This window comes from Mustela erminea, chromosome 1, assembly GCF_009829155.1.
Source record: "Mustela erminea isolate mMusErm1 chromosome 1, mMusErm1.Pri, whole genome shotgun sequence".
NCBI classification, from domain to species: Eukaryota; Metazoa; Chordata; class Mammalia; order Carnivora; family Mustelidae; genus Mustela; species Mustela erminea.
The window spans coordinates 20,559,420-20,580,030 of record NC_045614.1 but is presented as its reverse complement, the minus strand read 5'-3'; the positions used below and the strand labels follow the sequence as shown (position 1 = coordinate 20,580,030).

General features: G+C 35.8%; 1 protein-coding gene and 1 pseudogene across 6 annotated transcripts in view; one reads left to right on the top strand and one right to left on the bottom strand.

Moving 5' to 3' along the window:
- The window catches only part of DOCK3 (dedicator of cytokinesis 3), a 562,865-nt gene that overhangs the window by 298,480 nt on the left and 243,774 nt on the right, over positions 1-20,611 (bottom strand). For all 6 annotated transcript variants that reach the window (XM_032320930.1, XM_032320975.1, XM_032320941.1 and 3 more), the window contains exon 5: positions 16,582-16,678. In XM_032320930.1, the coding sequence (XP_032176821.1) occupies positions 16,582-16,678 (97 nt within the window). The remainder of the gene's footprint in view (positions 1-16,581; positions 16,679-20,611) is intronic.
- LOC116581863 lies at positions 15,630-15,726 on the top strand (annotated as a pseudogene).

Here is a 20,611-nt window from a genome sequence, read left to right as displayed (position 1 = left end):
CATTTCTCAGGAATTAGGGAAATATTATAATATTTTAAGACTTTAAAATATGCTGCTGTTGCAACTCAAATTTACAAAGCAAGCCTCAGAGAGGGTTATGTCTCATTGAAAGAATGTCCCTGGGTATAACTTGCCTGCCCAATGCTCTGCAAGGAGGACATGCAACACCACTGTGGCTGCCTCTGAGAGAACTCAAGCTTCCCAGCCAATCCATCATTGTTTGCCTGAAATAGTAAATGCATTCCTATTGAAAGCATGCTTTAATGAAGCCTAGTAATTCAGCCCAAACTACACTTAAACAGGCGAATGCCCTTTCTCACAGAAACTTCATTTTTCCAGAATGTTAGGAATGAATGCTGTGATATAACTGCCACAGTTCATAATGGTATCTAAGAATAAGTATGGTGGAATCAAGTGTTAAGGCATCACAGCAGTAATGAGATCCTAGTTTTCATTTTTCTCAGTCTTAATTTTGGAACTGTGTAACCCCCTGTAGTTTTCATACATTGTTCTTTCTCAATATTGTCTTAAACCAGGGCAAAAGTTTAAAACATTATTAAAATTATGGATTATTACTATTAGAGAATTATATAACAACCCAAACAGCCTTAATGATCCTAATACGAATGAAGGAAAAGCTCTAACTGCAGATTAGACAAAATAATACATCTTTATTCTTTTACATCCATTGTTCTACTGACATAGATCAGGACCAAATGCTTACCAGTGGATCAATAGGACACTGTCATTTTTACTCGGATACTGCCCTAAATTGGTTTAAAGTTAAAGTAAAGCCATTACGTACTCCATAAAGAATTCATATTGGAAGAAGATACTAGTTTTTTATTTGTGAACTCACATGAAGTCAAATATGGAGAAGTAATGAAGATTACTTTACAATGTAAAAAATACAGTGAATCTTTCTGGGACTTGGTTAGAGACAAGGTTTGAGGCAAAAAGGACACCTCAAGTTTGTTCACCCATCAATTCCTACCTAGTAAAATCTGGGAGAGGAAGAAGAAAGGGAGGTAGTGTGTTACCAAGTCACCTTAAGTTACTTCCTAGCTGTGGGATTTACCGAAGTATAAAGTGAGAATGTTAATGCCATTTTACAAGGCTGCTATGAGTAGAAAGTGGCTATAAATGTATAATCAGCACTGAGTCCATAGAGACCATCAATAAATGATAGAGAGTTTTTGTTAAGGGAAGAGGACCTCTGGGGAGAGCTGTTTCAAAGAAGAAACAGAAGCTTTCAGAAGCACAGAACACTTACTCTAAAATGTAGGACTATCACAAATCAGATATAGATAACCCTTTTACAGAACTTAAAACCTATAAATAATAAATAACATCAAAATGAAAGTAAAAAATATTTGATATGGCTGAGTGGGTAAGAAAGTAAAGCCAGAAACTACTATAACATCGAAATATGGAGAATCTGTCATTCCATCTGCACTTACCCTGGAGGCACCAGCCAATCTCTGGGTTTTAGCCAAGTATCTTTAGGCCAGAACTAAAGGTAGGAGGTGGGATCAAATCCTGGAGGCTAGGGTTCTACAAGGCAGATACTCTCAGTGAATAAATTAGGAGGAAAAAAATCCCACTGTGTAGAGAGCGATACAGGACAAGGTATGTGTCTCAGCCTTGGCTATGGATGCAATGAGACACAAAAAGGAATAGTAACTGCAAATGAGCACTCCCATGCGTCTGAAGAGGGAAACCACTCTATTGTATAGGTTGAAAGCTCAATATAAATTTTTTTAAAGTTCTAATTTAAAATTCAGCTAGCTAACATACAGTATAATATTAGATTCTGGTATAAAATACAGCGGTTCAGCACTTCCATACAACAACCAGTGATCATCACAGCAAGTGCACTCCTTACTCATTCCCCCACCCAACTCCCTTTTGGTAAACATCAGTGTGTTCTCTATAGTTAACAGTGTTTATGGTTTGCCTCTCTTTTTTCCTCCCTATGTTCATCTGTTTCATTTCTTAAATATGAGTGAAATCATATTTATCTTTCTCTGACAATTTCACTTATCAGAATACACTTTAGCTCCATCAATGTCATTGCAAATAGTAAGATTTCATTCTTTTTAATGGCTGAGTAATATTCCTGTGTGTGTGTGTATGAGTGTGTGTGTGTACCCCACATCTTCTTTATCCATTCATCAGTCACTTGAGCTGTTTCCATAATTTGGCGGTTGTTGATAACGTTGTTATAAACATAGGGGTTCATGTATCTCTTTAAATTAGTATTTTTACATTCTTTGGGTAAACACAGTAGTGCAATTGCTAGGTGATAGGGTAGTTCTATTTTTAACTATTTGAGGAACCTCCATACTGTTTTTCAGAGTGGCCACACCAGCTTGCATTCCTACCAACACTGAAAGAGGGTTCCCCTTTCTCTGCATCCTCACCAACACTTGCTGTTTCTTGTTTTATATTAGCCATTCTGACTGGTGTGAGGTGATATCTCACTGTAGGTTTGATTTTTATTTTCATCAAATCAGCGTGGTTGAGCATCTTTCATATGTCTGTTGGCCATCATTTTTGGAAAAAATGTCTATTCATGTCTTCTGCCCATTTTTTAACTGGATTATTTGCTTTCTAAGTCTTGAGTTTTATAAATTCTTTATATATTTTGGATACTAACCCTTTATCAGGTATGTCATTTTCAAATACATTATTGCATTCCAAGGTTTGCCTTTTAGTTTTGTTGATTTTTTCCTTCTCTCTACAGCTTTTTCTTCTGATGAGTCCCAATAGTTTATTTTGTCTCCTTTAGGATTTTAATGGTTTCCTGTCTCACATTCAGGTCTTTCATTCATTTTGAATTTAGTTTGTGTATGGTGTAAGAAAGTGGTCCACTTTCACTTTGCATGTTGCTGCCCAGTTTTCCCAACACCATTTGTTGAAGAGACTATCTTTTTCCCACGGGATACTTTTCCTGCTTTGCCAAGATTAGTTGATTATATAGTCTGATTCCTTTCTGGGTTTTCTAACTCTGTTCCTTGATCCATGTGTCTATTTTTGTGCCAGTATCATACTGTCTTGATCACTACAGCCAACCAAAAACCATAAGATACCCAGGAATAAACCTAACCAAAGATGTAAAAGTTTATACTCTAAAAACTACAAAACACTGATGAAAGAAATGGAAGAGGACACAAAGAAATAGAAAACATTCCATGCTCATCAACCGTAAGAACAAGTATTGTTAAAATGGCTATACTACCTAAAGCAATCTACACATTTAATGCAATTCCTACCCAAGAAGCCTCAACTTAAATTTTGACATGTTTCCAGATAGTTAATACCCCAAGAATCTGGCAAAAACCATGAGAGACTATGGACTCTGAAAAACAATCTGAGGGTTTTGAAGGGGCAGGGGGTGGGAGATTGGGGGAGCCAGGTGGTGGGTATTATGGAGGGCACGTATTGCATGGAGCACTGGGTGTGGTACATAAACAATGAACTCTGTTTACATTGAAAAAATTAAAAAAAAAAAAACAAATGCAAATTTGCCGAGAAATGTTTTAACCTTAGCTTTAAAGAACTGACCTAGAGTTAGAGTCCCAAAGAACAAGTACTCAAAAACAAACAAACAAACAAACAAACAAAACACCAACCAAAACCAGGATTAAAATAAGCAAATATGAACAAGGGTCAGCAAATAAAAAGACAACTGAATCAGAAAAAAAAAAACCCTGAAGACTGAAATGATCAGATACAGAATATTAAATGGACATCTACAATATGCTTAAAGAAATAAATGGGTACAGTAAATAGCAAGAAGAAAAGGCTATAAAAATTATCCAAGCTTAAAAAATAACCAAAGAATTCCTGATTTGTCTCTCATTATTTTCCCTTTGCTTGTTTTGTTTCTTAAATTCCACATATGAGGGAAATCATGTGGTATTTGTCTTTCTCTGACTGACGACTTATTCTATTTACTACAATACCCTCTAGTCCATCCATGTCATAAATGGCAAGATTTCATCTTTTATGGCTGAATAATATTCCACTGTGTGTGTGTATATATAATGTGTGTATACATATACATACATACATACATACATACCACATCTTCTTTATCCATTCATCAATCAATAGACACTTGGGCTGCTTCCATAACTTGGCTATTGTAAATAATGTTTCTATAAACATCAGGGTGCATGTATCCTTTTTAAATTAGTGTTCTTGTATTCTTTGGGTAATACTTACTATTGCAATTGCTAGATCAAAAGGTAGTTCTATTTTAACTGTCTGAGGAACCTCCACACTGTTTTCGACAATGGCCATACCAATTTCCATTCTCATAAGCAGTGCACAAGTGCTCCTTTTTCTCCATATCCTCACCAACATCTGTTGTTCTGGTGTTGCTGATTTTAGACATCAGACTCTTAATAACAGAGAATGAAATGGTTACCAGAGGGGAAGTGGGTGGCAGTGGGTAGGCCAAATAGGTGATAGGGATTAAGAGTCTTATTTTAGTTATCAGACTCTTAATTATAGAGAATAAAATGGTTACCAGAGGAGAAGTGGGTGGAGTGGATAGGTTAAAATGTAAATGTAAAAATGTAGGACTAAAAAAGATAAAGACTTGCTTTAGGAATAAACTCCTACAGTAGTAAATATCATTCCTACTAAATAACAACAAAAAAGAAATAATGAGTAAACATTTAATCCATCATTTAAAAATATGCCAGGCACCATTCTAAACTTTTATACCATTAAGTGACATGACAACCCTAGGAGGTAGACCCCAGTATTATCTCCTAGAAGGAAAATAAGAGGCACAAAATCATTCAGCTATCAAGCTACCATGTTGCAGCACCAGGATTTGAACTCAGGAATATCCCTCCAGACTCCATGCACTTACATGCACTATACAAAGTCTCTCTGCTGAATTCCTCTCCTATGGACCCCAAATCTATGATGATGTAAGCACATATGTTCTTAATCCTTGGAAAATCAATATTCTTAGGATGACCATAAAAAATGGATTTTATATCTTCTGTTCTGTAAGTGGGCCTCAACATGACATCCCACCTTCAATTTACAGATTTAATCTTCCAAAGATTAGAAAGACACTATACAGCAGAATTTAGAGAGCTCTGCCTTATTTCTAATAAAATCTAGGAACTGCTATAAATATTGGGGTACAGATGGCCCTTCTTTTCACTACATCTGTATCTTTGGGGTAAATACCCCAATGTTTATAGCAGCAATGGCCACGGTTGCCAAACTGTGGAAAGAACCAAGATGCCCTTCAACGGACGAATGGATAAGGAAGATGTGGTCCATATCACTATGAAGTATTATGCCTCCATCAGAAAGGACGAATACCCAACTTTTGCAGCAACATGGACGGGACTGGAAGAGATTATGCTGAGTGAAATAAGTCAAGCAGAGAGAGTCAAGTATCATATGGTTTCACTTATTTGTGGAGTATGATAAATAACATGGAGGATATGGGGAGATGGGAGAGGAGAAGGGAGTTGGGGGAAATTGCAAGGGGAGGTGAACCATGAGGGACTATGGACTCTGAAAAACAACCTGAGGGTTTTGAAGGGGCGGGGCGGGGGGTGGGAGGTTGGGGGAACCAGGTGGTGGGTATTAGGGAGGGCACGGATTGCATGGAGCACTGGGTGTGGTGCAAACACAATGAATACTGTTATGCTGAAAATAAATAAAAAATTATAGAGGGCATGGATTGCAAGGAGCACTGGGTGTGGTGCAAAAATAATGAATACTGTTATGCTGAAAATAAAAAATAAATTAAAAAAAATTTTTAATCATAAAAAAATCTAAGAACTGTTCATTTTTTAGGGATTCCTGAAAAAAATTTCAAAACCTCTTATTCAATACAAAGTAGAATTATTAAAAAGCATATCTTTATGCTCTATGTTCTATTAGAAATGTGAGTAATATCTTCTATAACATGAAAATATTGGTGCATTAAGGTATAGAATTCTATCACAAGGAAAAGTAAACTAGAGGGTAAACTTCATTACAGATACCCACTTAAATAAACATGAGTTTTTAACATGAAATTAAAAATTCTAATATCATGTCATCCTAATATAGTACAAATAAATGGCTCAACAATTTAGCTACAATTATAAAATGCTTCAGTTATACACCTAAGGGAAAATTCATAGTCCAAAATTAATACAAGTACACATCCTTTTATATTTAATTTATAATGTCTTTTTTTTTAAGTAGGTTCTGTGTCCAACATGGGTCGTGAACTCACAACCCAGAGATCAAGAGCCACATGCTCTACTGACGGAGCCAGACAGGCACCCCTATAGCATCATCTTAATAGACAGTATAATTGGTTGTTAAACACACTCATAGAACAAGACAGGGAACAACAAATGTTGGCAAGGATATGGAGAAAGGGGAATCCTCTTACACTGCTGGTGGGAACGCAAGCTGGTAAAGTCACTCTGGAAAACCATATGGAGGCTCCGCAAGATGTTAAAAATAGAGCCACCCTATGACTCAACAATTGCACTACTGGGCATTTACCCCAAAGATGCAGATGTAGTGAAACAAAGGAACAGATATACCCCAATGTTCATAGCAGCAATGTCCACAGTAGTCAAACTGTGGAAAGATTTGAGACATCCTTCAACAGATGTATGGCTAAAGAAGATGTAGTTCGTATATAGAATGGAATATTACCGAGCCATCAGAAAGGATGAATATTTACCATTTACACTGACATGGGTGGAACTGAAGGGATTATGCTAAGTGAAATAACTCAATCAGAGAAACACAATTATCATGTGCTTTCACTCAGATGTGAAACATAAGGGATAGTACAGAGCAAAATAAGGGTGGGGGGAATACTGAATGGGAAGAAATCAGAGAGAGAGATAAACTGTATGAGGCTCTTGACTCTGGGAAACTAATTATGTACTATATGGTAACTAACAAAACATAATAAATAAATAAATTTAAATTTAAAATAATTTTTAAAAAGAAAATGAAAACAACTATATACTTTTTTGATAAAGATTTCTTGTTGTTGGAAAATTTTCCTTTTTCCATTGCTATAATAACTCTAAAAATGAAGAATAAAGATAATTCTGTCTAATAAATTTATTTTCTAGTTTTATTAATAATTGACCTCAATTGCTACGTTGGCAATTGGGGATCTGTGTGTGATTTTTTTTAAAAGATTTTTTTATTGTTTAGACAGAGGGAGAGGAAGAAGCAGACTCCCCACTGAGTGGGGACCCCCCGCTTGTGGGCCTCCATCCCAGGACCCTGGGATCATGACCTGAGCAAATGCTTAACCAACTGAGCCACCCAGGCACCCCTATGTGTGATTTCTAATGTGCTTTCGTTTAAAAAAAAAAAAAATGTACTTGCAGCATAAATATTTAAAAATTCACAATCTTATTTTAGACAGGAATGAGTATGATGTCACCGTTTTCCCATAAATGATGGTTTTTTTTTTTTTTTTTACTTAAATATTAAATTTTTTTCTTTTTTTTTTTTTATTTTTTTTTCTTTTTTTTTAATTTTTTTTTTTTTTATTTCCAGCATAACAGTATTCATTATTTTTGCACCACACCCCGTGCTCCATGCAATCCGTGCCCTCTATAATACCCACCACCTGGTACCCCAACCTCCCACCCCCCGTCCCTTCAAAACCCTCAGATTGTTTTTCAGAGTCCATAGTCTCTCATGGTTCACCTCCCCTTCCAATTTCCCCCAACTCCCTTCTCCACTCTAAGTCCCCATGTCCTCCATGCTATTTGTTATGCTCCACAAATGGACATTGGGGAGGGTATGTGCTTTGGTGAGTGCTGTGAAGTGTGTAAATGATGGTTTTCATATCAGAATAAGGCTACTAGAATGGGAGATTAAGGTTTTAACTGCCTCGGAGGAATGGAGGTTTTTCTATCCTGGCTCAAGTATACATACACTCTTATCTAAGCACTCCATTATTCTTTATACAAATGAAGTCCACTTCATTGAGTCTATTTATTTCTCTACAGAGAGAAGCTTCTTAAGTGATGAAACTGCTGTCATTCTAAATATTACCTATATCAGAAAATAGATGTCAATTCCGTATACCCGAAGAGACATATAATTAATTTCAAAAACAAGATAATACAGTCAACACTGATTTAGTGCTTGAAGCCTTATACGCAATTTTATTTAATCTCTAACAACTCTCTGAAAAAGTTTTTCGTGTATACGTGGTTATTATAAATCTAAGACTTAATTAGAAACCTAACAGAGAAGGTGACACGTTCAAATTTGAGAGCATGTCCAAAGCCCTTTCTCTAGAATTTAATATATACTTGCTGATGCTGTGACAAAAGATAAACATAGCAAATTAACTAGTATAATCTCCTACCTTAATCTCTTGCATATATATCTTATTCAATTAACACTGTTAGAATTATTTCACAGTATCATTCATTATTTATTTAAATGTAAGTTTTACGGGGCGCCTAGGTAGCTCAGTGGGTTAAAGTCTCTGCCTTGGGCTTGGGTCATGATCTCAGGGTCCTGGGATCAAGCCCCACATCCGGCTCTCTGCTCAACAGGGAGCCTGCTTCCTCCTCTCTCTCTGCCTGCTTCTCTGCCTACTTGTGATCTCTGTCTGTCAAATAAATAAATAAAATCTTAAAATTTTTTTTAAAAATGACAGTTTTATTTTTTCCTAAAAATAATATATATTAACCATTCAAAAATTTTAAAATAGATTAAAAAAAGACTAACATTTTGGTCCCTCAATTAATCTTCATTAAAATTATGATGCATTTTCTTCATGTGTTTTCCAAATATATTTTCATAATACAGGTGAGATTATAATTTATACAAAATTTCTACATAAATTCACTTTATTATATAATATACTATTTAAATTTTTCTGTGGCTCTTTAGATGTAAGCACTAACTCATTTATGTCTTAACTGGACCACAGTTAGCACATTTGGAGAAGTAAATTTGTTTTTGCTAGTGCAAATGCTGCTTCTATGTAAGTATTTATGAAATAAAGACTCACTCTTTTCTCATATTGAACATTATTATCTTAAAACAAGTTCCCAGAATTAGAATAACTTTTATTACTTTAAAATCTGAAGAATTTTAAGGCTTTTCCTAAATTATTCTTCAGATGTGCTAACTAAAATTTGGTACCCAGCAGCAAAGAATGAAGAAATTCAATAGTAGAATTCAATAGTAGAAGATGGTTTTCTTTCTTTTCTTTCTCTTTTCCTTTTTTTTTCCCTTCCTTCCTTCCTTCCTTCCTTCCTTCCTTCCTTCCTTCCTTTCTTTCTTTTATGGAACTGGAGGGGATTATGCTAACTGAAATAAGCCAAACACAGAAAGACAATTATCATATGGTTTCACTCATATGTGCTACATAAGGAATAGCACAGAGGACCAAGAAAGGGAGGGAAAACTGAATGGGAAGAAATCAGAGAGGGATACAAACCATGTGAGACTCTGGACTCTGGAAACAAACTGAGGGTTACAGAGGGGAGGTCAGGGAGGGGGAATGGGATAACTGGGTGATGGGTATTAAGGAGGGCATGTGTTGTGATGAGCACTGGGTGTTATATGCAACTAATGAATCATTGAACACCACATCAAAAAGTAACGTTGTGTCATATGTTGGCTAACTGAACATAATAAAAAAATAAAAATAAAAATAAATTTACTTTCTTGCCTGTTAATTTGAAGGAGAATATCTGGGAATGGTTAGGGTTATCTAATCATCTCACTGATTTAATTTACATCTCTTACTAGTGAGACTGAGTATTACCTTAATGTATTGTTTTGTGAATGGCTTGTACCTTTGCTGATTATCTACTGGTATTCTTCCTAGTTTTCCTATTAATTTTTATGTACTCTATACAGAAAGATGTTAATCTTTATAGTTATCTATGTTGAGAATTGTTTCTCAGTTTACTCTTCATCACTTAATTTTCTTTTGTTTTCAGAATCAGATAAACTAGACTTGATTTGTTTGATTATGTTAGTCACCATATACTACATCATTAGGGTTTAAAAATCTTTTTTATTATTTTTATTAACATACAATGTATTATTTGCCCCAAGGGTACAGGTCTGTGAATCGTCAGGCTTACACATTTCACAGCACTCAACCATATCACATATCCTCCCCAATGTCCATAACCCCACCACACTCTCCCTACCCCTTCCCCCTCCCCACCCGCAACCCTCAGTTTGTTTTGTGAGATTAAGAGTCTCTTACAGTTTTTTTGATGTAGTGTTTCAAGACTCATTGTTTTCATGTAACACCCAGTTCGCCATGCAATACGTGCCCTCCTTAATACCCATCACCAGGCTAACCCATTCCCCCACCCCTTCCCTCCAAAACCCTCAGTTTATTTCTCAGAGTCCATTAGACTTTAAAAGTTGTTAACCTAGCTTCATTCTGGTTTAAGTATACTCTTTCTCAGAGGACAGCTAGGTCTCTAGCTACTTGCCTTTTGTAAAAAGTTAGATTAAGAAGAACTATATGGCTTGAAATTAAGTAGGGAAAACAAAGGGAGAATGTTCAGCTCTCTTACTAATTTCAGTAATAAAACAAATTTTTATTCTCTTCCACTAGAAAGAGTCATTTGGAGAAGATGTGTATTCATTTGTTTTGAATTTCACTGGCTACATGACTGGCCTCCTACGTGCATTCAGAATAAGATCAATCATTTGGCAGTTGTCATATTAACAATACTTTTTAAAGAATTAAGCAGAAACACTGCAATTTGTTAAAATGGCAAAGAAAGACAACATTCCAACATTCTACTCATCAGAAGGCAAATTTAAAAATTACCATGGCAATTTCAAACTTTAGGTATAAAATATTTTTAAAAAAAATACTGTTAGCAGTTGTCCTCTTTCCAACACATACTCCCACTTTCAAGTTTTTCCATGTCTCTAGAAAATCAGTGAATATACTGGCCTCAAACCACACCTGAAAGAGTTTTCAAATTTTAAATATTCTAAGCTACTGCATCAAATAGCAACTCTAATTTATTCAGAACATTTCTGATCCTGAATCTTTGATGACTGTAGAGCTGCAATACCAAATCCAGAATGCCTGTGCTCACTTGAAAAAGAAATAAATGTGCATTTTGTTTAAAACACCATTATTTTCCCCCTTTTTTCAAGTTTTTATTTAAATTCAGGTTAGTTAACATATAGTGTAATATACTGGTTTCAGGTGTAGAATTTAGTGATTCAGCACTTTCATACAACACCTGGTGCTCACAATCACCTATTTAACCCATTCCCCCATCCACCTCCCATCCAGTAACCATCAGTTTGTTCTCTATAGTTTTGTTTCTTAAATTACACATATGAGTGACATCATATGGTATTTGTCTTTCTCCAACTTATTTTGCTTAATACTTTTTAGCTCCATCCATGTCATTGCAAATGGCAAAATTTTATTTTTCTGATGGCTGAGTAATATTCCATTGTATATAGTCCCTACATCTCCTTTATCCATCCATCACTCAATGGACATTTGGGCTCTCTCCATAGTTTGGCTATTGTTGATAATGATGCTGTAAACATCAGGGTGCATGTACCCCTCTGAATCAGTATTTTGTAGTACTGCAATTGCTGAATCAGTATTTTTGTGGTAGTGCAACTGCTGGATCATAGGGTACTTCTATTTTTAACTTATTAAGGAAACTCCATACTGTTTTGCAGAGTGGCTACACCAATTTGCATTCCCACCCAACAGTGTAAAAGTGTTCCCCTTTCTAGATATGTCTCCCAAGGCAAGAGAAACAAAAGCAAAAATAAACTATTGATATTTCATCAAAATGAAAATCTTCTGTACAGCAAAGGAAACAATCAACAAAACTGAAAGGCAACCTATGGGATGGGAGAAGATATTTGCAAACTGCATATCTGGTAAAGGATTAGTATTCAAAATGTATAGGAACTTATAAAAATCAACACCCCCAAAATTAATAGCCGAATTAAAAGATGAGCAGAAGACATGAATAGACATTTTTCTAAAGAAGACTTACAGATGGCCAACAGATAAGAAATGTTGCTCAACACCAATCATCAGGAAAATACAAATCAAAACTATAGTAAAGTATCACCTCATGCCAGTTAGAAGGACTAAAATCAATAACACAAAAAACAACAGGTGTTGGCTAGAAAGAAGTAACTATCACCAATGCCAAAGAGGTTACTGCCTGTGTTCTCCTCTAGGATTTTTATGGATTCAGGTCTCATATTTTGTCCTTTAACCAAATAGCATTGTTTTAAAATTTTGGTTTCCAATTTTTCATTGCTAATATATGGCAATAAAATTAGTTAACTGACTGAAAGAAAAAGAGACTTTCTGAGTTGCTTTGCTGGAACTGCAAACTCAATTGTTTTAGGAGTATCTTTGGTACATTCTAGTGGGTTTTGTTGTTTGAAGATTCTTTGAGATTCCCTATGTAGCCAATTCTGATCGGTGCAAGGTGCTATCTCACTGTAGTTTTGATTTGTATTTTCTGCAAATACATCTGGTCTGCAAATAGGACCAGCTTTTTTCTTCATTCTAATCTGTATGTCTCTTCTTCCTTTTCTTTGCCTTTTAATGCCTTTCCGGTATTAAGCTGACAAAATGTTAAAAAGCAGACATCCTCACCTTGCTCCCCAAAGCAGACTTTCACCATTAAGTATGACATTTGCTGTAGGTTTTCATAAATGCCCTTTCTCAGGGTGAAAAAGTCCCCTTTATTCCTAGTTTGCTGAAAGTTTTCATCATGATAGAGTGTTGGATTTTCTCAAATGCCTTCCTGACAATGATATGATCATATGGTTTCACTTACTTGTGGAGCATAAGGAATAACTAGAAGGACATTAGGAGAAGGAAAGGAAAAGTGAATTGGGGGAAAACGGGGGAGGGGGGGAGATGAACCATGAGAGACTGTGGACTCTGAGAAACAAACTGAGGGTTTTGGAGGGGAGAGGGGTAGGGGGTTAGGTGAGCCTGGTGGTAGGTATTCAGGAGGGCACTTATTGCATGAAGCACTGGCTGTGGTGCATAAACAATGAATCTTGGAACACTGAAAAAAATAAAATTAAATTAAAAATAAAAGAAAATACAAATTGAAACCATAATCAGATACCACCTCACACCTCTCAGAATGGCTAAAATTAACAACACAAGAAACAAAGGTGTTGGCAAGGATGCAGAGAAAAGGGAACCTTTTTGCATTGTTGGTGGGAATGCAAACTGGTACAACCACTCTGGAGAACAGTTTGGAGGTTCCTCAAAAAGTTAAAAATAGAAATGCCCTATGATCCAGCATCTGCACTACTAGGTATTTACCCAAAGGATACAAAAATACTGATTCAAAGGGGTACATGTTTATAGCAGCACTATCAATAATATCCAAACTATGGAGAGAGCCCAAATATCCATCAAATGATGAATGGATAAAGAACATATGGTGTACGTGTGTGTACACACACATACACACAATGGAATATTACTCAGCCATCATAAAGAATGAAATCTTGCCATTTGCAATGACATGGATAGAGCTAGAGTGTATTACGGTAAGTGAAATAAATTAGTCAGAGAAAGACAGATACCATATGACCTCACTCATATGTGGAATTTAAGGGGAAAAAAACCCAGAAGAACATATGGGAAGGGGAAAAAGAAAAAAAAGAGGGAGGGAAATAAGCCATAAGAGACCCTTAATGAGAGAGAACAAACTGAGAATTGATGGAGAGACGTGGGTAGGAGATGGGCTAGATAGGTGATGGGTATTAAAGAGGGCAGTCATGCTGATGAGCACTAGGTATTGTATATAAGAGATGAATTCTACTCCAGAAACCAATATTGCACTGTATGTTAGCTGAGTAAAATTTAAACATTTTTTTTTAAAATGTGAAAAAAAGAGTGCACTTATGATAAGCACAGAGTAATGTATAGAGTTGTTGTATCACTATCTTACACATCTGAAACCAATCTAACACTATATATTAATTAAATTGAAATTTAAAAATACGTAAAATTTTACAATACACATATATGTATATACAACATACATATGTATTTTAAATACATAAATACAGCAGTGCATATATATAAAGATTTTTTTCTTTTGTTTTAATTTTCAGAAGTTTAACAACAATGTGACTATGCATGTATTTCTTTAGGTTTATCCTGTTTGGAGTTTACTCAGCTTCTTGAGTCTGTAGACTTAAGTCTTTTGCCAAATTTGGGAAGATTTAAGCTATTCTTCAAAAATTTTTTAGGTCCACATTCTGTCCTTTCTGTCTAGTGCTCTAATGCCTCAAATATTAGATATTTTATTATTGACCCACAGGTCTCAGAGGCTAAGCTTACTTTTCCATTTAGTTTCTCTCCATTATTCAGATTGAATAATTTCTACTGATCCATCTTTTAAGTTCACTAATTCCTTCCTCTGTTTCTTCCATGCTGCTATTGAGCCTATCCAGTAATTTTTAAATTTTGGTTACTGTATTTTTCAGTTCTAAAATTTTCATTGGATTCTTTATGTTTTCTACTTCTATTGCTGCAGTTTACTATGTTTTCATTTGTTTCAAGAGTGTCTCTAGTTGCTTGGTGGAGCAATTTTACAAAAAGCTTTAAGATCCTTGCTGATGATTCCAACATCTGTGTCCTTTCAAAATTGGCAACTGTTGATTATCTTATTTTATTAGAATTGAGATTTTCCTCATTTTTCATATGTGAAATAAATTTGGTCTGTATACTGGACATTTTAAGTATTATGCTATGACATTCTGATTCCTATTTAAATCTTCTACAGGTGGTCAATCTGCTTCAGTTCAGAATGCAATCATAGGCTTACTTTTGTGGGCTGTAATTTAAATGTCAGTTTAGTATATCAAGTCCTTCCAGTGCTCTCCTGGTTTCCCCCATTAGTGTGTTACCTAGATAGCAGAACTCCACTTTACTTATACTCAGCATGGATTTGGGTGGAGAGAAGCACTGCCTCATTTCAGCAGGGCAAGGATGAAAAAGAAGGTACTCTTCACATCGTGTGCTAGAGAGGGATACTGTCTCATTAATGGGGAGGGGGTGAGAGTCAGTCCTGCCTACAGGTTCAGCTGGAGAGGGACCCACTTATTATTACAAGGGAAGTGGAAATCAAGAGTTCTAACCACAGGATCCTCTGTAGAGGGATGCTTCTTCCTTACTTCAGAGCACAGGAGGAAGCCCACAGAACTCTGCAAAATAAGGGCATCACCTTGTTAACACTGGGTAGTTGTAAACTCCAGAGTCCCACCCACAGGCTCTGCTGGGGAAGGTGCCACCTTGCAAGTGCTGGGTGAAGTTGCAGTCAGAATCCTCCTGCAGGTCCCACTGAAGAGAAAGGCACTGCCTCATTACTGAAGTGGGGAGGGATAGAAGTCAAGAGTTTGGCCTAAAGCTCCACTGGAGAGGGACATCTTGTTACTGCAGGTGTGAGGAAAAGTGGGTATGTAAGATGGGAGTTCTGGTCACCAATTCCACTATTGTAATGCCTGTTTGGGTGGGTACAAGGGAGTGCAGCTTCTATTGCAATGTTCTGTAGAGAACAGAAAGGATAACTTAAAGTGTTTCTGTCTTGATCCTTTTGTAGTTCATAAGCATGAAAATAGGGTGTTCACACAGTTGTATGACACGTGCCTCACTCAAACCCTGTTACGTCTGCACCCCGTCTGATGTGGAGGAAAAGGTTTCTGTCTTGCTGCACCAGCCTTTGCCGAAAAAGGGGTTTTTTTGGTGCTTTTTTGTTTGCACCTATTAGTATTTCCAGGTGGTGGGCTTCTCTAGAGCCCGAGCCATAGTATATGGGAGGCAAGAAAAAACAATCTGGGAACTCATTCAGTCCTTGAGTTCAAAGGTCCCTAGTCACTCCACTTTCTTTTCCTTTACTTTCAGAGTTTTCTGGTAGATGACTTATGAGTTTTGTTCAGGATTCTTGTTGTAATTAGTAAAAGGAGTATAACAGAATGTGCCTATTCCATCTTGATGAAATAACAGAACCCAAACCTTGTCACTTATTTCCAGCCCAGATGTTGTGTGTCCTATTGCTCTCTACTCTAAGTTTCCAGAGGACATGAACTACGTTTTTTATTAATTTTTCTATTAATTGCAAACCATGTCCTATATGGCATATCCTTTAAGTTTAGTGACTATAAGAATCTGTTGATAAAACTTCTTGGCCTTTAACCAACTTTATGTTCACAATGAAACTCTTAAGTTTGTTCATTCATTCAGGAAACACCTGTTTTATGAAAGCTTCTCAGGCGACAGCAGTGAGAAAGACAGCTACAATCCCTAATGTTATTCTACTGACTAGGATAGGGTAGAGGTACTGGAGGTGTATGAATAATGTGCTCTCTTCAGACTGAACAACACTCATAACTGAAAATATGTTTCAGTTAATATAAGATCATACTTTGAAAATTGCAAATATTCAGAAGTCTAAAAATTTATAATTAGCATATGTAAGATAATTTTTTTTTACTTTTCTAATGGAACTTTAACGATCTAGTAAGCCAATTATCAATACTTACCACATAGAGTTGTTTCCACAGACTGGCCCATTCTTGTAGAGTTGCTGTAACCTCAGTCACAATAGAATCTTCAAGTGGAACCACAGTTTCATACTGCCTAGAACCAGAGCCACAACAACAGCCACATTATCTTTGATAAAATACCAGAATCCTATCTACTGACCTTTTCAATGTGTGTAACTCAAAGTTAAGTTCATGCAAACATAAAGGAAAGCTATAACCAACTGACTGAAGATTATTTTGCCATAATATAGTGCAATAGTGTAAATGAACTGAATTCATGAAAAACAAGTCCTTAAAAAAATTAAGGACTTGATATATAAGTCCTTAATTTTACTTTTAGAAATACTGTCTTTAAAACAGACTTTTTAAAAGACCATTTTGAGCCTTTTTCTTTAAAGAAAGACCATATATCACCTATGTCTTGCTTAAATTAATTTTTTAAATTATTTGTGTCCTTTAACATTTACTAGTAATGCAAATTAGCTCATAATCTTGACATAAAAGATCTAATGGAAATGGGGGAGGTAGGGAACCCAGACACTGGTTTTTGAAACATTTTATAAACTCTCCCTTATACTAGTATTGTGCTTTCTTAGAAAATTGTGTCAGTAGAGGAATTCTGGATCTGGTAGAGGAATTCTGATCCTCCTAAGGATCAGAAAGTTACGGGGATTCCCTCAGTCTACTGCATAAGCAGCATCTACTATGGTGCCAGTCCCTGTGTTAAACTGCCAAGGATTTATCAGTGAACAAAAGTGGACAGTGTCCCTATCTTCAGAGAGCTCTTGCTCTGGACAGAGAATCAACAAATAATCACAACATACAGATATGAACAGTGATGAATCTAAGAAGGAAATTAATGTGTAAAATCAGTGATTTTAACTGGGGGACATGATTTAAAAAGAAAAGGGATCAGTGAAATCTTCTCTAACAAGTGTTAAGGTCCAAAAGATGCAAAAAGTTCATGACAAGAAATGTGTGTAGGGAGGAAGAGAAACAGATATGGTGCCACCTGCAGAGGAAACAGTATACAAGAAGCCACTGAAATGGGAAATAATTTACATAAACAAGAGCTTTAAAAAGGCTGGACTCTGAGAAAAAAATTGAGGGTTTGGGAGGGGAGGGGTAGGGGGTTAGGTGAGCCTGGTGGTGGGTATTATGGAGGGCACGTATTGCATGGAGCACTGGGTGTGGTACATAAACAATGAATCTTGGAACACTGAAAAAATAAAAATAAATTTAAAAAAAATAAAAAAGGTTGGTAACACTGAATCCAGCTCTCACGGGGCCTTTTCAAATGATACTAAACGTCCCAGATCTTAACTCAAGTAAAATGAATGACAAGGTATTGAAAGGTTGTTCAAAATACGGGCATGACTTGATAATATTTTTACAATGTCTATGCCAATTGTGAGGGATAATGAAATACTCTCTGGACTAAAAATTTATATACTGGTATGCTAAAGTGATTGAAACACAGTAATTCTTATTTGTTAGCCAGAGCCAACAACTTGGAAAGCAAAAGAAGTTTATTTCACAAAATTTGCATTATGTATTGTCTTTGCACAGGAAGAAGCTGACAAACCACCATTGAGAGATGACTCAGTACATTAATATTGACTGTCAATGAATAGTTACTTGATGATCTTTTATAGTGTTATTGTTTTATTTTATCTGCTTTATTCCAGCAGATGAAAACAATCTTCTCGGACTGATTTCAGAGCACTATCCATATTCATCAAATTTATAAGCTGATAAAAATAAAAGTTTTCATCAAGTGCTTGTTAAGAGTAAAGTGTGATACATTTTTTTCCTTGTGCCAAGAGCATCCAAGGTAGTAATTCCTAGATTCAACTTTACCAATTATTTCAAGTACTACTATAATAGTTTTGAAATGAATGGTTTACTTTAATTTTTTAAAAAACAATAAGTCATATTGAATTTCTCAGATGGAGAGTAAGCCAATGGCAAAAGCCAGATCTGAAAAAGAGTAAGTCTTTTTTTAAAACTTTTTTTTATTTTCAGCATAACAGTATTCATTATTTTTGCACCACACACAGTGCTCCATGCAATCCGTGCCCTCTCTAATACCCACCACCTGGTTCCCCCAACCTCCCACCCCCTGCCGCTTCAAACCCTCAGATTGTTTTTCAGAGTCTATAGTCTCTCATGGTTCACCTCCCCTTCCAATTTCCCCCAACTCCCTTCTCCTCTCTAATTCCCCTTGTCCTCCATGCTATTTGTAATGCTCCACAAAGAAGTGAAACCATATGATAATTGACTCTCTCTGCTTGACTTATTTCACTCAGCATAATCTCTTCCAGTCCCATCCATGTTGCTACAAAAGTTGGGTATTCATCCTTTCTGATGGAGGCATAGTACTCCATAGTGTATATGGACCACAACTTCCTTATCCATTCATCCGTTGAAGGGCATCTTGGTTCTTTCCACAGTTTGGCGACCGTGGCCATTGCTGCTATAAACATTGGTGCAGCCACTTTGGAGAACAGTGTGAAAAAGAGTAAGTCTTAATGACTGCCAGACAAAAATGAATGAGAAGATATCCTTTATTTCTTCAAACTACTGGATAACTAGTATAAACATTAATGTCTGAAATTATTTTTATATACTATATATTAAGAGTGCTACAAAGATAATTAGGAGATTTATAGAAACAATCAGGGAGATCATAACCCTAATAACAAAACTTAAATGTAAAGCACAAACAGGTGCTGTGTGACATCAAATGTAAGTTCTAATGCAGTTTGGAAGGAAAAGGTTCCCTTTTACCTGATGATCAGATACAGCTTCATGAAGGAAGTGATGTTCCTAAAGAAAGCTTAGTTTTGAAAGGCAAAGAGATGGATAAAGAGGCTCTAATAAGCTATGAAGAAAGGTACAGAAAAAATAATGAGCAAGAAGTATTAAAGAGGATTCATGTTGAGAACATGGGAAACTGAAAAGACAGAAAGGTGTTGTCAGGGCAGGGCTAAGAGATTTAAATTTGACCCTATGGAAAGAGTCATGGGACATTTATAAGAGTGTTGTGTTTTAGTAGAATTAACACAGAAATGACACATGGTATAAAGTGGAAAGTTTCGTCTATTATATATACAGCTATTTTAAATAGGGAGATCTATGGGAAATTTGCAATGTTCCTATTTTAAAATTGTAAGGCTTTGGACTCACCTCAATTTAACTAATCTAAGTTGAAACTAAAACTGACTTATTTTTCTTAGATCATAATACACAACCAATATCCTAAAAATTTTAAAAATTCAGATATAGTATTATCACAAACATACTGTCCAACAGGCCAAGTTTAAAAACAACAACAACAACAACAACAAACTGCTACTGTACCTCACTGGGAACTATGGCTTTTAGCAAGCTCTAGGGCTAAAGAGATTGGGCCTAAAGCGCCCCTTCCTCCCTTCAGTCTAAGTTCAGGATTTGCCAAAGCCCCAATTTAGCTATGGAGGAGATCTAAAATGCTCTTGTAGCACTTTGTTCTACATGGGGCCTTGGGAGTAGGCAGAGGTAGCTGCATAAGCACAAGACAGATGTGCTCAGAGGGAGAGAAGGAAGGGAACAACAAAATCTCTCACTTCTAAAAATCAAAATTCTAAAACATGAAAATATAATGATCAAGATTTTAAAATAATCTTTAAAAATCTTTTCAGAATTTTAGAAGTCTGACAAACATTTTTATATCTTTAAAATGTTTAAAGAAATGATTAACTTCCATTTAAAAAAGAAAAGTATGAAACACAAGCAAGCACAAATAAAACAAGAGCCAATGAATATGCAAAAGAACTAACTAGAAATTTTCCAAAAGAAAAGTATTATAAACAAAGTGTTCATTGATGACTGAATAGAATAATGAAATGGAACATGCATATATAAGGGAATATTATTCAACATTTAAAGTAAGTGAAATCTTTTTAAAAGATTTTATTTATTCATGAGACAGAGGGGCAGAGGTCAAGAAGCAGGATCTGAGCAGAGCAGGGAGCCTGATGCAGGA